This window comes from Sesamum indicum, linkage group LG4 (genome assembly GCF_026168435.1).
Source record: "Sesamum indicum cultivar Baizhima isolate 11 linkage group LG4, ASM2616843v1, whole genome shotgun sequence".
In the NCBI taxonomy this organism is placed as follows: domain Eukaryota; kingdom Viridiplantae; phylum Streptophyta; class Magnoliopsida; order Lamiales; family Pedaliaceae; genus Sesamum; species Sesamum indicum.
Window position 1 is genome coordinate 474,787 of NC_142660.1, and position 16,344 is coordinate 491,130.

A 16,344-nucleotide genomic window follows, 5' to 3' on the forward strand; every position below is an offset into this window, starting at 1 on the left:
AATTCAGCTGAAATGAACCTTAAATTCATGCCTGTGAAGATCAGAGCCGTTGGATTGTTATGATTTGAATCTATGGGTTGTGGCACCCACGACAGCATCACATTGGTGGTGGATATAGCTGGCTGGCTTTTGCTTGCCGGGACAGATATGCCCCTCGCTTTTCCCCATCTCTACCTTTTCAACCTCGGAGGACAATTTCGGAAACTTCAATATATTCTCTCAACATTTACATTTTAAAATTTAAATAACTTTCCCTCTTATTGCATTTGGATACAAGGATAAGATTCATTTCTACTTTATAATACATTGTTTTTATTGATTAGATTTAATTTATTTAATATTATTGATCATGTACGATTGTTATAATACTTGATATTCAACATAAATGATAGTAATCAATTTATTTTGATTAATAATAATTAATCGTCAACTGAAATATTTCAAACTTAGATTTTTAAATATCAAGATTTTATGACAAGCAGTAAAAGAATAATTGTTCTGCCTATAACTATACTCCATATTCATACAACACTATCACAAAATCTAAATCTTTGTAAATTTATTAGAAACACAATTAAGAAATATAATTTAATAAATAATATACAATTACTAATTGAATTTGTTATTCATCGCTATACTAATACTGCATCAAGTTTCAATTTTATTGGAATTTTTGTTTGTTAGTTTGTTTTTTCGTATAAATAATTTTGATATTGTGACACAACTATTTATAGATAATGTGATATCTCCAACAAATAATTATTAATTGTTAGTAGTGTAATACCAAATTTGCGCTGCTTGGACTGGGAAAAGAAAAAAGAATAAAATGTATAAAATCTTCCTGTGTTTTAGAAAGCATGCAAAAAATACCCTCCTATTTTTAGAACAGGCTAAAAACCCCTTCCTATTTTGTTTTAGTCAGCAAAAAACCTCCAATCTGTTAGCAACTAACGGGAAGTGGAGGAGACACGCGTCTGCTGCCTTTGGTAGTCATTTTCTGCGGTTCATATTTAATGACGCTTTGGACTAAAATACCCCTCTATGGGTCTATATAACATACAAAGGGCTTTTGGCTTGTTTTGTGTCTTCCTTTTGCCATTTCTCACCCTAAAAAGTAAGTATTAAATTTTGTCATATTACATTATATTTAATTTATTTTAATATTAACTATTAAATTAAATTATATTTAAATCAAATAATTTTATAATTGTTAATTATTAAATCTAAAATTATTTTTAATTAATTAAAATATATATTTAATTACAATATTTATTATTAATTAGCCAAAATATTTAATTATTATAATTGTTTAAAATATTCTTAATTAACTAAAATATATTTTAATTAGTATAATTAAAATTAATTAAAATTTTTAAAAACAACTGCAATTTTGCTCCTTTTTTCACCGGAAACTTGTTTCTAAGTTAACAAGTTTCTGGCGCCGTCCGAACGAATTTTCGATGGCCAATGGTACCATTCGTATACTCTCTTCAAAACGAACATTTCCATACCTTCAATTTGAGTTTTCGTCAATTTTAGAGAGTGGGTTCAAACCACTATCGTCGAATATGTTTGCCGTCGATTCGTCTCTGTCCGATCGAATCTCGATCTCAGACCACCACCATCAGACTCATTTCTTCAAGACGATTTTAACAAGACATGCCTCACTCAATTTGGTAAAAAAATTATGAAGATATGAGAATTTTAACATATAATACCGTCGGTGATGAGAATGGGGTGGGGCCTAAGGAGGTAAGGTGGGACAATTAGTATTTTTTTTAATATATAATAATAATAATATATTTAAATAATTATTTATGTATAATATAAGTTAAATAATTTGTTGAATCTAAACCTTTTATTTTTTTAAAATCTAAGGACTGAGATTAATCGATTAGATCTAACGATCAGTATTTGATAAAAAAAAATCCAACGGTCATTAAGATTAGAAATAATATATAATAAGTAAGGATATAACAGTTATTTTTTAAAAAATTAACACCGTTAGTTGGATTTAACGGAGAGGGGGCGATTGAGCAGACTTTTACAAAACACATGGTGATTTTTAGCCTATTTTCATAACAAGAGGGTTTTTTTTTTTACAGACTTTTTAAAATATAAAGGGTTTTATACATTTTGTCCAAGAAAAGAGGAAAAAAAATTCCGAACATATGCAACACACTACTGAGAAACGTGTAATATTTACGAAAATGTCCCGGGGCAGTCCTTTTAAACAGTAAAGGGGCAGATTCGTCTGACCAGAAAAAGACTTTTTGGTGCACCTTTTTCCTCTAGCTGAGGGTGAGGGTGTGGGCGATGAGTGGGTGGGTGAAGACTGAAGCGAGCAATGATAGGCAGTTTACCTTGGAGTTGAGGTAAGGAAATCCTCCCACCCTTGTCCGAACCCGAATTTTCCTAGTTGGCGGGTGGATTCAGTCAGCCATATACTATTCTACTACATAGTTCAAGGTAATTAATACTTGCCTATATACTGTTTACGGTAATTTATGGAAACCCGGAAACCCACCCAACTGCTAATTCATATTTCAGCCATAGCACTATCCTAATGATTCGTTTGGTTCAAGTGAGAGGAAAATAGAGATGGAAGGACGAGGGAATGAATAATAGTTTTTTTTTCAAATTGTTTGTTATAATTGAAATGGGGTAAATCTCAAATACTTTTTCTTAATTGGTACGAGAATAACATATTAAGAAGCAAAAATTAATTTTTATAATCTTACTAAAATAACCATTCTCTTCATTTTGTAATAGATTATAAATAAAACTAATATTATACTAATATAATTTTAGTGTATAAAAAATTTAAAAATCTTATTAATAAAAAATATTTATCAAATATGAATAAGGATATTTTTTGTTAATAAAAATATTCATTAAGATCAGTATTATTATTTATTCTAAACTGTTTAGTTTAAATAAATATAAATTACTAACAAGATTGTTTACCTGATTATTGACTTCGATGCAATAATTTTTCAACAATTTTGTTATCTTTTATATGACAATTATGTACGGTATTATCAGGGAAAAGAAGAAAAAGATTTGGAGATAAATTATATATGCGCAATAGAGCATATACAAATAAAAATATTATATATATATATATATATATATATTTGGTCTTTTTGGCCTTACATTTTCACCTTTCCATCCAATTTTGGACGGAAATAAAATTAGACTTCGTAGGGGTTTCATATACATCAAGTTTTACTTTAATTCCACCTCTTCCCACTAACCAACCAACAAATTATCTGAAACTTATACATTTATTTTACTTTCACTTTTCGCACCAAGCAAACACACTCCAACTTAAGCTGGTTAATCAAAACACATTCATATCTATTCCCTAAATGAAGAAGTTGATTAGCCACAATTCTTTGTTCAAAACTAAGCTAAGAAGATTCAAAACAGCTGCAATTTAAAACTACATATAACATGGGTATGATTATGTTGGTGAACAAGAACTAGTGTGTATTTATTTGTATACTACATATTATACATCTGAATATTTGTTAAAAAAGTATAATGAAGACGATGGTTAATTATTTAGGTACATATGCAACATACTACTGGAGGAAATATGTGAAATTCCCAAAATGCCCCGAGGCAGAGCCTTTTTAAACACTTAAGGGGCATATTCGTCTGACCAGAAAAAGAAATCAAATGGGTGGGGTGTGGGGTGAAGCAAGCAATGATAGGCACCTACCTGGGGAATTTATTAAAAAAATGTCAAAAAAATAAAAAGTTAGTAAAATAAGGTAAAATTAAAATTATTAGAAAAGTGAGTGGCACCGCGGTTACTGACCGCGGTGCCACAATTTTTTATTTAAAAAAAAAAGCTTCTTTGTGTCACCGCGGTGACATTCCTTTTTAAAAAAAAAAAAAAATTTAATGTGTCACCGCGGTGACAAATTTTTTTTTTTTTTTAAAAAATTATTTTATTTTATGACGAATTGTTGTTAACTTCTCATTAAAATTTCGATACTATTATGGCGAGTTGTCAGCCATCAAATATACCGTTCGATTCTCCTTGATAAGACGAACATTTCCCCACAAACAATTTCAAGTTTTATCAATCGTAAATAATGAATTTTTAGCACGAACATCGCACTTTTCGGCCGTCGATTCGCCGCCACCGGAGCGACCCACGATCACGAACCACCGCCACTGGACTCGCCTCGACCTAACGGTTCTAACGAGACCAACCTACTTCAATTTTATTAAATATTTGTTAAGATATGAAAATTTGAAGTTTTTTCGTCGAAAATTCGCATTGAAACTGTTTGCTGCCATTTCTCCACCGTCAGGACAAATCACAGATTAAGACCGTAGCCGTTCGAATCCTGTCGTCTAGACGATTCCAATAAGACTAATCTTGCTCAATTTCATCAAGTATTTGTTTGTTCAATTAAAATACATTTGTTTTAAAATAGTTATAATTTTATTAAATTCTATTTATTAATTAATAATACTATTTATAATTAATTAATAATACTATTTATAAAAATAATTAATTAATAATTAATAATACTATTTAGACGAGTTTTGCTCAATTTCATCAAGTATTTGTTGAGATTTGAAAATTTGAAGATTTTTCCACCAAAAATTCGCTGAAACTGTTTGTCAAATTCATTTTCTTTTTTTTTGTTTGTTCAATTAAAATACATATATTTTAAAATATTTATAATTTTATTAAATTCTATTTAATTAATTATAAATAGTATTATTAATTAATTATAAATAGTATTATTAATTATTTAATTAATTATAATAGTATTATTAATTAATTAAATAGAATTTAATAAAATTATAACTATTTTAAAAATTGAACAAACAAATACTTGATGAAATTGAGCAAGATTGGTCTTGTTGGAATCGTCTGGACGACAGGATTCGAACGACTATGGTCTTAATCTATGATTCGTCCTGACGGTAGAGAAATGACAGCAAACAGCTTTATCGCAAATTTTCGGCGGAAAAACTTCAAATTTCATATCTTAACAAATATTTAATAAAATTGAACTAGGTTGGTCTCGTTAGAACCGTTAGGTCGAGGCGAGTCCAGTGGCGGTGGTTCGTGATTGTGGGTCGCTCCGGTGGCGGCGAATCGACGGCCGAAAAGTGCGGTGTTCGTGCTAAAAATTCATTATTTACGATTGATAAAACTTGAAATTGTTTGTGGGGAAATGTTCGTCTCATCAAGGGGAGTCGAACAGTATATTTGATGGCTGACAATTCGCCATAATAATGCCAAAATTTTAACGAGAAGTTGACAACAAGTCATCATAAAATAAAATAATTTTTTTTTAAAAAAAAACTCTCTGGCACCGCGGTGTCAGACCGCGGTGCCACTTACTTTCCTAATCTTTTTAAAATGGCATGCTTTTACTAATATTTTTTTTTTTTGCATTTATTAAATAAATTTGCCCTACCTGCCTTACCTTGGGGTATGCAAAAAAGTCTGCCACCACTTCCACCTCAGCATTCCGTTTCCAATAGTCTGGAGACCCTGTCTGTCCTCCCTCCCACCCCTGTCCGAACCCGAATTTTTCGGTTCGCGGGCGGGTTCAGTCAGTCGTCCGATGCACATCATCGAATGAGAGGCTTGGAGGACGATGTATTCATTCACCAAATTCACAACACTATTGCTACGATAATTACACCGTTCTCGCTTAAAATTTAGTATAATTACGTATAATTTTTTTATAATTTAAAAAATTCAAGATGTTTGGTCTAATCTAATTTATTCAAATAAATAAATAAAATTTAATATTTATTTTTAATTAACTTATTTAAATTCAAATAAAATAATAGTATAATTAGAAAATATTTACTTGACCTGTAATAAAATTAATGATAAATTTTATTTTTATTACTACTGAATACATTCAATAAACTTTGACTAATTGAATTGATCTATTAGTTAAGTAAATACAAACATTAGGAATATTATATGTAATTCTTCAAACATCAAGAGATTTATATATAATTACACCAAATATCAGAGAGAGCGATATAATTATCCCAATATATTATGTCCATAAAAAAAAAAGATGAAATTAAAATAAAGAATAAAAAAAATTGTGGACGTGGGCTTTTACATTTGGAGCAACTTATGCTAGAATTTTATAGTGATTGAGAATTTCTTACGTAAGAAAAGAATATGTACAGCATAATTTTCAATCATATAAACGGAACAGTTTGTACAAAAACATTGTCAATCTTTATGAATATATATATAGTATTATAAAAGATAGGAATAGTTTAAATATTGGGTATTGGGTATTGCAGAACAAGTCATAAGAATCACAGATGAATGGATTTTATTTTTAAGGTTGGTAATAATTACAACAATGTTGTAATTATTTATGTGGCTAAAAATGTTGTCGCAATTAATAGGTTGGTGATGTTTTTATGCATAAAGCCAACCCCCTTATCACATTTATGTGGCCCTCAACAATGAAAAAGGGAAAAAAACGAATAATAAATCAAATTCATGTAAAGATAAATTATCTTTGAAAAATTGGCACCACTAAAATATTACCTATGGAAGAGTCGAACAAGAATATCACACACCTTTCTAACTTGTTTTTGAAAATTCTATTTTAATCATAATCAGGTTGTTCTAAAAATATAAAATTAATATATATATTTATACCTCCTTTATAATTAAAATCTTCATTTAAACCTGATCTTATTTTCTTATGATTTGATCACAAAATATTGATGTCAACAAGAAAAGAATACATAAATTTTACCACTCGTTTAATATTTTTATGTATATTTTTGCACATATTTAAGGAAAAAAATATACAAAATATATATAGGGTAAATTACAACAACTTCCCACGAGGTTTGACATAATTACAAATACCCCGTGTTGTTTGAAAAAATACCTATATCCCCCTGATTTTAACAGCCGCCTAACAATTAGCCCAATTCGTTAAATTAAAAATTTTATGATTTTTTATGGACTAAGTGGATATTTTTTTTTATAATTTTTAAAATTTTCTATCCACCTCATCCAAATTTTTAATTTTTCTAAAAAATATATATATAGTAAGATAAAGTTGATAATTTCAAATCTCCATCCAAAGATACATAATTTCATCAAACATTAGGGGATATAATTTTTCAAATAACAAGGAGGTATTCGTATTATATCAAATTTCAGAGGAAGTTGTTGTAATTTACTCCATATATATATGGAGTGAGATTAATATTATTATATATTTTTTTATGAGTTCAAAATTATTTTATGGGAATGTTAAATTAGGGATAAAATTAAAATTTTATATAAATTTTTATAAACATCAATATTTTTCATCCAAATTATAACGAAAGGGGGTTAAATGTAAATGGTGAACTTTTAAAGAGGGTATAAATATAATTTAAAATCTTTTTTGGTGAAAGTATAAATTTGTATTTTTAAAGGGGGGTCTAAGTGCAATTAATCCTTCAAAATAAAGAAATGAAAAAATATATTGGGCCTAAAATTTCAAGAAGAAAAGGCCCATTAGGATGTTGGCAGGGAACCACCAACAAGGAAGCCCATATATGTAAATGGGCTTCGGCCTACACAAGATTTAAAGGTCCAATTGTCTCATTGATGGAGTCGTCCGAGTTGAGACATTCAGTTCCCAATCAACCGTCGCTTCTCTTCAGGCTCCCCAATAACAGGAAAGGAAGCAAAAGAAAAGCGAAGGAAATTCACTTGCTTTCTCTTTATCTATTTGTTTGATTAGAATGATTTGCAAGAATGAATAAAACAAGCAGAATAGCGGCAACGATCAATTCTCAATCCAACCCTTTTCCGCTCAGAGCTTCTCTGTTTCATTCCACACCTGTTTTTGAGCGCAGAAGACGCACCCATTGGGATTCTGTAAGCCTCCTGAGTTTTATTTTATTTTATTTATATTTTTTAGTTTTTGTAAGTTTCGGTTCATGATATGGATGTATGTTAGTTTGTGTTCGCGTGTGTATTAAATGTTTTTTTTTCCCCTGGGAATATGTAACTGCGCTGCAGATGTTTCATTTTGTAGAATAAATCAGTCAAGATTTGAGCGTTTTGTTAAAGGAAGAAACTTACTGAGAAAAAATCTGTTTCTGCTATTCGTAAATTCAGCTAATTTTGATATGTTTTTCTTATTTTAATTTTGAATTATTGATAGTCCGAGCGAGAAAAGGAAATGCATTAAGTGATATTAGGATTTGATGTTATACTCTGATTCTTTGTGTGGGATTTGCTTGGGGAAACAAATTGGTTTTACTGTCATCTTTTTTGAGTCATATATATATATATATATATATATATATAACATGAGACTGTATCATGGTTGGAGATGTTTGTCGAGATAATAATGTCGAGGATTGAGCTCTGTGGAAAGCAGTGGGAACTGTCTATATTTTGGATGATGAAGCTTTAAGGGAGGGTGGTCAACAAACAGAAATAATGTTGAAGTTATGCGATTGAATTGTACTTGTGTTTGCTGCATAATTGTATTCACATTATTTGTCTTTGTTGTGCAGGCAAGTTCTTTTAGGAGTTCCCCAAGGGTGAGTCGTCTCTGTTTCTGTTTTTCAGTTGTTCTTTATCCCATGAAAGTTTAGTTTTTTAATGTTATAGACTAGTTTGACGTGGTGCTTGAGTCTTTAAGTTTTTGGCCTTGTTGGCAATTGACTCATATGATTGAGCTAACTTGTGAATCTAAGGGAATGACCTTGATTGACAAATACAATTACTTCATGGATGAAAAATGACCAATTCTCTAGATCTTGAGATATAACTACTATATTCAAAATTATCTTCACTTAAAAAGTGTTTTTGATATATCAATAAGTGTAGTAACTGAGAGAATGCTAATCAACTTCCCGGTCACAAGATATGGTACTGAACTGCTCGCAGATGTTCCAGGTAATTGGTAATCCATTGTCCCAGAATGCCTCTAAGAAAAGATTTCTAGAGTTGAAGCATAATTATGTCATGCTGCACCTGCTTTTTTGTGACTTGTTTCAATATGTATTGTCAGAAGGCTGACACTATTACCTTTGAAATGATTATGATGATTTGTATATATCAAGTATTCTTGCGTTGTAATTATTTCATGTATGCTTGATGGCCCAAATATTGTGTTTCCTTGACTTTCATATGCAGAAATTTAACCAGTACACCAATAGGCTCAGGAAACAGAATTTGTTGCGCAATGTCAGTGAATTTGCAGACCACCTGTTTCAGGTTGTATATAACAGATGAGTTTTCTCATTTTTCTGTTATTTGGAATTCTTTCTCCATGTGTTGCTTGATGCCATTTCTTGTTGAAGCAATTCCTTTCCTCCCCTCCCATTGCTTCCTCTGTCTTCACACAATTCTATATGTTTTTACACATTTGTCTGGGATTCAAGAAGAAAAGGTCATGAAAAGTGAAACATCGTTTGGGATAGTAGAGTGTTTACTTTGTTAAAAAAACCTGTCATCCATTGGTTTTTCAGTTTTTCATCCATTTGGACGATGTATGTGCTAGAGTGCTGATGGCTGTTGATTAGAGGAAAAGCAGATGGTTTCAAGTATTGTTGCAATATTCTCCATGAGAATCTATAAATTGAAGGGAAGATGAATAATTAATGGGTATACTTTTTTGGCTAACTAGAACCTTTCTGTCAGTCCATGCATCACCCACTGGTTTATTATGAACTTCTGTATGTCATCCCTATTCAGCATTAAATTTGTTTTCTTGGAGTTTTGTTGTCCATACTTGGTTGCAATTATGGTAGAACAGTGCCCTGAAAAATATTTCAAGGCTGTGCTTTTAGCTCTTTCTTAATTGTTCATGGGTATTGCCATAGAGCTGCCTCTGATAATTGCTATTTCTCTACACTTTCTTCATTTTATGTGAGCAGAGCTGGCAGTCAGATAGGGATGACTGTGACCAACCTTCAGGTCGAGGGAGTTCGTGGTTCAGACCAAGTTTCAGGGACGATGGATATAAAAAAGGGAAGTCAAGATATAGGGCATCACAAGCAAGTAGAAGTACGTTTATTTCTTTATCCCAATGAAGTACCAGTTCAGTTTTAATAATCTAAATGAGCTCTGCTCCATCATTCTTCTTCTGGTTTCTGGAGGAGCCCATCAAAACAGGCAAAGCTAGCACATTTAGTCGAAATTGCTAATTTCATATTGTTTATATTCTTTTTCTACAACACATGATGAGCTGATTTACAATCTCTTGAGGCCTTGTTAGCTGTCTTCTGAATTTGAAATATGTGTAATATTGACTTTTTCCAGGAGATTTCGAGTTTTGCAATGATGATGATGATGTAGAATTTGAGACCATTTTCCGTTCCGCATTTGGTGGAAACCGATACTTCTACTGGTCCTTCACAACAGATGACGAACCTCGATATAGGAACTCATCAAGTTACTCTAGCAACTATAGGACTTCTACTGGTTGGAAATATCATTATGAGGATGAATATGATTCATCATCAGAGTACGAGAAACCAATGGCGGACCTGACTTCCGATAGGCTTGCTTTGGGACTGAGTGCATCAGGTCCTATAAACCTAGAAGATGTAAAAAACGCGTAAGATCTCCTCAAACTTTGCTTATCTTAAATTTCCAGTCCTTGACCAAAGAGTCATTGCTGGGACGGAAAAGCAATAGCCGTTTTATTCTGATTCTACGATCCTAAAAGACATTTCTCTCTCAGGTATCGAGCGTGTGCATTAAAATGGCATCCAGATCGTCACCAGGGTTCTTCCAAGGTATACTATTGTTTCTGTTTGAGTAAACTCCCCTGTATGCTGCACCGAAGATTAGAATAAGTGGTTGATTACCCATGCAGGTTGTTGCGGAAGAGAAGTTCAAAGCATGCAGTGCAGCATATCAATCTCTATGCAATAAACTAGCTCTGCAATAAGAATTGAGTGTACCATACTGACCTTCAACGGTCAAGTAGGAGGTAACGTGATTAGATTTATTAACTTACAAATTCAGGAATTTGTTCCTGGAAATAAGTTTTGTCGGGATTATAGTATTGCAGGCTTCGACTATTGAAACATATTATGTTTCTGAGGATCATAGTGCATGCGTACGGTGCATTTTTTTTGTCGTCTTTACAGTAATAGTTCAAGAATTAGACTTGTAGCACATATATAGATATATATATAAAATATTCCGCCCTCTTTCCTTTGGTAGTGTAAGTATCAAGTTTCATGAGTTTATTTATAGCAAAACGGCCTTTTTTGGTGTCTGTGCGTACTAGGAATAGGATGGTAAAGACCAGTTGCATCTTTGATGAAAATTGTTCAGTTGCATCTTTGATGAAAATTGTTCAGTTGCATCTCTGATGAAAATTGTTGTCTTGTGTTTGTACTACGCGTGTTTCTAGATTATTAATACTCAGCAGCGGGTTTGCATGTCGAACATCAGCACAGCAGCGCCCTATGTAAGTAAAAGAAATTATCAATAGCTAATTATACCATTGGCTGTAAATTCTGAAGATAAGCGATAGTGCTTATTACTTCTCAAACTCGAAGGTTACAAATTGCAACTTCACCATTTGAAAACCAGAAATAGCAAAAAAGACTCTTGCAGAAAGAATATTAGCAAATTTACCACTTTAAATTTTGAAAAGTAAAGCATTTACTTCCTTCGCTGATGAACAGTGCATATTAATTTGCAAGTATCTTTTCTTTTTCTTTGAGGGGTCATATTACGTTTTTTTGTTTTTTAACTCTTTTGTTTTAAACCTTGAAAACTTCCACTAACCGTGCCTAACCACCATTTGAAACTGCCTTTACATAATACTCACAATTGTTTTTCGAAAAATGCAATTTGGCCTCATGTGATGTGGTAAATGTGCAAATTATCTTTTTATAAAAAAAATTAGTAATTTATCCTCTTAAATTAAGCATTTTACCTCCTTAAACAGGGAGTAAATTGCTTTATTTTAAAATATACAGTAGGATAAATTATTGTTTTTTTTTCTTGTTCCCGTAAGGAGTAATTTGCTAGTTTGTAATATTATAAGGGTAAATTGCATTAAACCCATTGTTTTTACATTCAAATCCTGTGAAAGTGTTGCCCTCCATCTACTACTAGCTGAGAAGAGTGGCGGTCCCATAACCATTTAGTTAACTACAATGCTGAGAGCTGCACGGATTCTTGCTTCATCTTCTTCTTTCCGCACTGTTTACCTTTACCGTAGACGCAGAGTGGATGATCGCCATGCAAAGTTTTCTTTAATTTCAAGAGGACCGTCAGAATCTTCAGAAGTACATGGTTTTTCTTCTCGAGTTTGCTGCGGCTTTTGCGCTTCTCAAATGGCGCAACGCTCATTCTGATTCTGCTTTAGCCCCAGCAGAAAATTCTTCTTCTTTATCAACAACTCCACTGCATTTCAGTCAACTTTACTACAAGAAATGGATTCGCTTAACAGATTTTCCTCTTTGTATCCCCTTGGTCGTTGACAACTTGACAGGCCTGGGTCGGGTTCTGATCTCCATGTCCACATTCTCGATTGTCCCCAGAAAGCTTGAGACTGATTCTGCCACCATCTCTTGTGGCAAGAGCACTATTTGGCTGCAGAGCCAGTTAACCAAAGGTCTGAAATTGAAATATACTTCTTCAAGCTGTACACATATTGGTTCCTCTTGTCTGATCTAACCTGATGTTAATGTCATTACATCACCATAAGTCCACAACGTAAATACTTCTTTGATCCTATACGTGCTGTGCTGGTTCGTCTGCTGAACCTGATGTTGTCACATGATAGTTAAAAGTCTGCATTTCTTTTCTCTTCTTTTTCATTTCTCATTACAGTTCTGTAATTTGATTCTTTGTTTACAATGACATATGGGAATTTTACCCTTCTAGGAAATGGCTAATAGAGAAGTGGTGTTCTTGTTAATGTGCATCAGTAATCCTGTACTCTTTTGATAGTAATGGTTTGTGCTCTGTACGTCTCTGGTTGCTTCTTGGAAACAAGATCATAACTTTCTTGTACATTTTATTAACAAAAAGAAAGTCTTTTGATACCTTTACTCAAAGCTGGTTAGCATAGCAGTTGAGAACTAAATTTTCTTTATGAGATTTTTTCAAATCAAACATCGTACATGATGTCGATGATCCTAACCCGGCCAACTTCAAGACAACCGTTGCTAACTACAAATCCTAAACTGCCACGTCGCTTTTTACTCTTGATTGAATGAAACTAATTGACAAGAGCAGACAAGAAGACCCATTAGAAAAGCTGCATCAAAAAACAGGTCCAAGAACTCATCAATCAACCAGCATGTGACCAGCAAACCAACCACTGTTCATTCACCACACTAACACACACAGTGTACACATTCTTGTGCACAGGAAACGATCCTGTAACTTAAAAGTCTTTTTCTTTTATCAGATCATTTTCAGTAGCTAGCTTTAGAAAGAATTTTCAATGGCCTGCTCAATCTCAACTCAGACCCCCTATTAGCAGTGCGCCAACCTCGTAGGTCATCGTCTCCACCTTCGCTACCTGCATTCTACTTGTTGGAAATCCTGACAGAAGAGGTAATTATGGAAAATTTTCAAGTGGGGGAAAGAAAATAGGCAGAGAATGCAGCGATGGTGCAGCAAACAGTACAAGGGCCTTCTGCTGCTTATGCCAAACAAATGGAAAGACTCTCTGCCAAGGAATCTCTGCTTCTAGCGGCGAGTTTCTTTCGGTTATTATTACTTTTTAAAAAAAAAAACTACTTTCTCATTTTTCCCATTTCTATTGTTTCTGAAGGAAAATGAGTAATGGGTATGATTTGGGGTGCTCAATCTTCGCAGTAATTTGGTTTAAGGAAACAGGTTTGGTTTGTAATTTGCTTCAAAGGTCTGAGTTTGGACTAACTTTCTGGCCAATGTTCCATTGAAACTTAGGCTTATTAAAAGATTGTTGCTTGATGTGAATGTGGGACTTGCTCTCTGCTTAAAAATGTCTAGTTTCTGTATTTAAGGGATGTCTTAATGTGGTAGGGAAGGGGTCAGAAATAGGAACAAACTACTGAATCAAGTTACTTGCAACATCAATGATTGCTGTATATTTTCAGTTCAAAGATGCTGGGGGTTTTGAGGCATTGGTCACAGGAAAAACAACGGATTGATGTCAATGAGAGAATAGTCAGCCTCGAGAGGCTGAATCCGACTCCACGACCAACAACGTTAGATGTTTATTTTCTTAAAGCATTAATGTGGAATAGCTTCTCGCTAAGGTTTTACTTTAGTGTTTTGGGCTATTCAGGTCCCCTTACTTGGAAGGTCGATGGAATTTCGAGTGGTTTGGATTAGGAAGCCCTGGGCTCTTTGCTCCTAAATTTTTGTTTAAGTTGCATTCTATTGCATGCTTATTGTCTGCTTGCTGTGACAAGTATTTTTATTAAAGACTAATTGGCTACGCCTCCTCATACATCCAAGAAACGACTGTCCTTTTATGACCTTACTTGAGAAGAAGTGAAAGCGGCATGGTAGGGAAGGGTGACACATCCTTCTTCAGATATACCATCAAAAGTTGACTGCTGAGGCTGAGATCACTTTGCAAATGTCTTTGTGCCTGTAAAGCCAAATCATGCCCTTTTAGTTGACAGTAACATATACACACTTCAGTTTCAAATGACCTGCTACCTCTTGTGTTTGAGATTTTCTTCGAGATCTCCATGCGAACTATTTCACTCCCTTTCCTTAAACTTATCCAGCACTAAGTTGTTATCAAAGAAAATAGTAAATTCCATCCAATCTTTTTATTTTAATGCTTCCTACATTCTATTCTTTTCAAATGAATTCTTAGAATATGACACGCGCAATTTGGAATTTCAAAATATTTAGTTCAATCAATTTTTTATGACTGCAGGTGGAACATTCGAGAGGCTGTTTATGATTTCTTATCTTGATGAAGAGATCCTGGTATGTTCTTGTTGTTGCTCTTTCTGATATAAGGAGTCTAAAATCTCGTCTTTTATGCCACTTGATTAGGGAAGGATCTAAAAGTGGAAGTTTGGGGGCAGGGGGGTGCGAACAAAGTTTTATACTTATATATCGGGCTTTGCTGCTATGGCTTACATTGTTACAATGGGGCACATTACCAATATATGCCAAAAAGAAACAAAAGCACTGCAAAATTTATATGAAACTTTGATACCGTAATATAACTTTGGAAAAGAATTGGGATATTGATTTCCATAGAACACAACAATAACATATTCATTCACTTTAACTTCACTAGAAGCCCCTGGAGCCTGACATCCAATTTTTCCGCACATTATATGAAAACACGTGATTGTTGAATATCTGAAGTCTTGATTTAGATTCACATGTTTGTCGGAGCATGGCAGATGCATTTCATCTTATAATCCCATTACTTTCAATACTATAAATTGGACGATCTGCATGCAGATAATAAGAGATACTGCTGGAGTACCTGAAGTTCTTAGAAGACTAGATCCAGGACCATCGCAGACGGTGTAACCATGAACCAAGTAAGAAAGTTGAAGGCCTCTTTGAAGAAATGCAAGTAAGCTCTTCTAGAGTGAGATCACAACAAAAGCCGTCCATGTTCTCTCTTAGAGGTCTTTGGTTCAGATTATAAGCTTTTTCATAACATGAGAACTTATAAGATGTTGAAAAGTGTTTATTAAAGAGCTTATAAGATCCAATCATAAGATATTCGAAGTTGTTAACTTATAAAATTATAACAAACTCTTTTATATTTATCATTTTAGTTATAAGATTTTCATTACTAACATCTTTTTATAAGCTCCATTATCGTATTTTATCCAAACATTTCAAAAGCTTATCTTTAAAATAAGCGACACAACCATTTGGTAAGCTCCAAAAATATCTTATAAATGTATAAATTTATAAGATGTTTTAAATAAACTTAGCCAACGACCCTCTTAATTTTCGTCTTACCATTCATTTTTCTTTATTGGATCAGCTGCCGCAACATTGCAAATAGACCGACAAACAATGGTCGTTCGGTCATCCAAAGAGTGGGTAAATATAACTTTCTTGTTTGGTGGATACATGTTGAGAGCAGCAAAGGAGAAGTTGTTGATGCAGATGACAACTAGTAAGGGTTGTCATCAGAGTTGGTATTGAAATCTTCTCTTTTCACATCTAGTTCACATTTCTTTCTTGCAATTAAGTACAAAAAAAATCAGACATTATCGTTTCCGGGCAGCCATTTCTTTTTCTTGTAGTAAAATGTGAAGTATGAATCTGCCACTTGAAGGAAACGTGCTTTACTTGTTTTGACTTGAGAGCTGTTGGTATATATTATAGTTTTGATCTTTAATTAA

At 33.0% G+C, this 16,344-nt stretch overlaps 1 protein-coding gene and 1 non-coding gene across 2 annotated transcripts; both read left to right on the forward strand.

Annotated features, from left to right (window-relative positions):
- The first annotated feature begins 7,644 nt into the window (after nucleotides 1-7,644).
- LOC105159683 (Chaperone DnaJ-domain superfamily protein) lies at nucleotides 7,645-11,220 on the forward strand. The gene is made up of 7 exons (XM_011076840.3): nucleotides 7,645-7,903; nucleotides 8,551-8,577; nucleotides 9,176-9,256; nucleotides 9,919-10,048; nucleotides 10,304-10,601; nucleotides 10,728-10,782; nucleotides 10,863-11,220. Exons 1-7 carry the CDS (start codon nucleotides 7,781-7,783, stop codon nucleotides 10,935-10,937), a joined length of 789 nt encoding a protein of 262 aa, XP_011075142.1. The 5' UTR covers nucleotides 7,645-7,780; the 3' UTR covers nucleotides 10,938-11,220.
- Nucleotides 11,221-12,480: 1,260 nt separating this feature from the next.
- Nucleotides 12,481-16,344, forward strand: LOC105159685 (putative plastid-lipid-associated protein 13, chloroplastic). Its single transcript, XR_016065173.1, has 6 exons — nucleotides 12,481-13,714; nucleotides 14,101-14,211; nucleotides 14,292-14,425; nucleotides 14,898-14,950; nucleotides 15,440-15,557; nucleotides 15,981-16,344. It is a non-coding gene; the product is annotated as a putative plastid-lipid-associated protein 13, chloroplastic (transcript).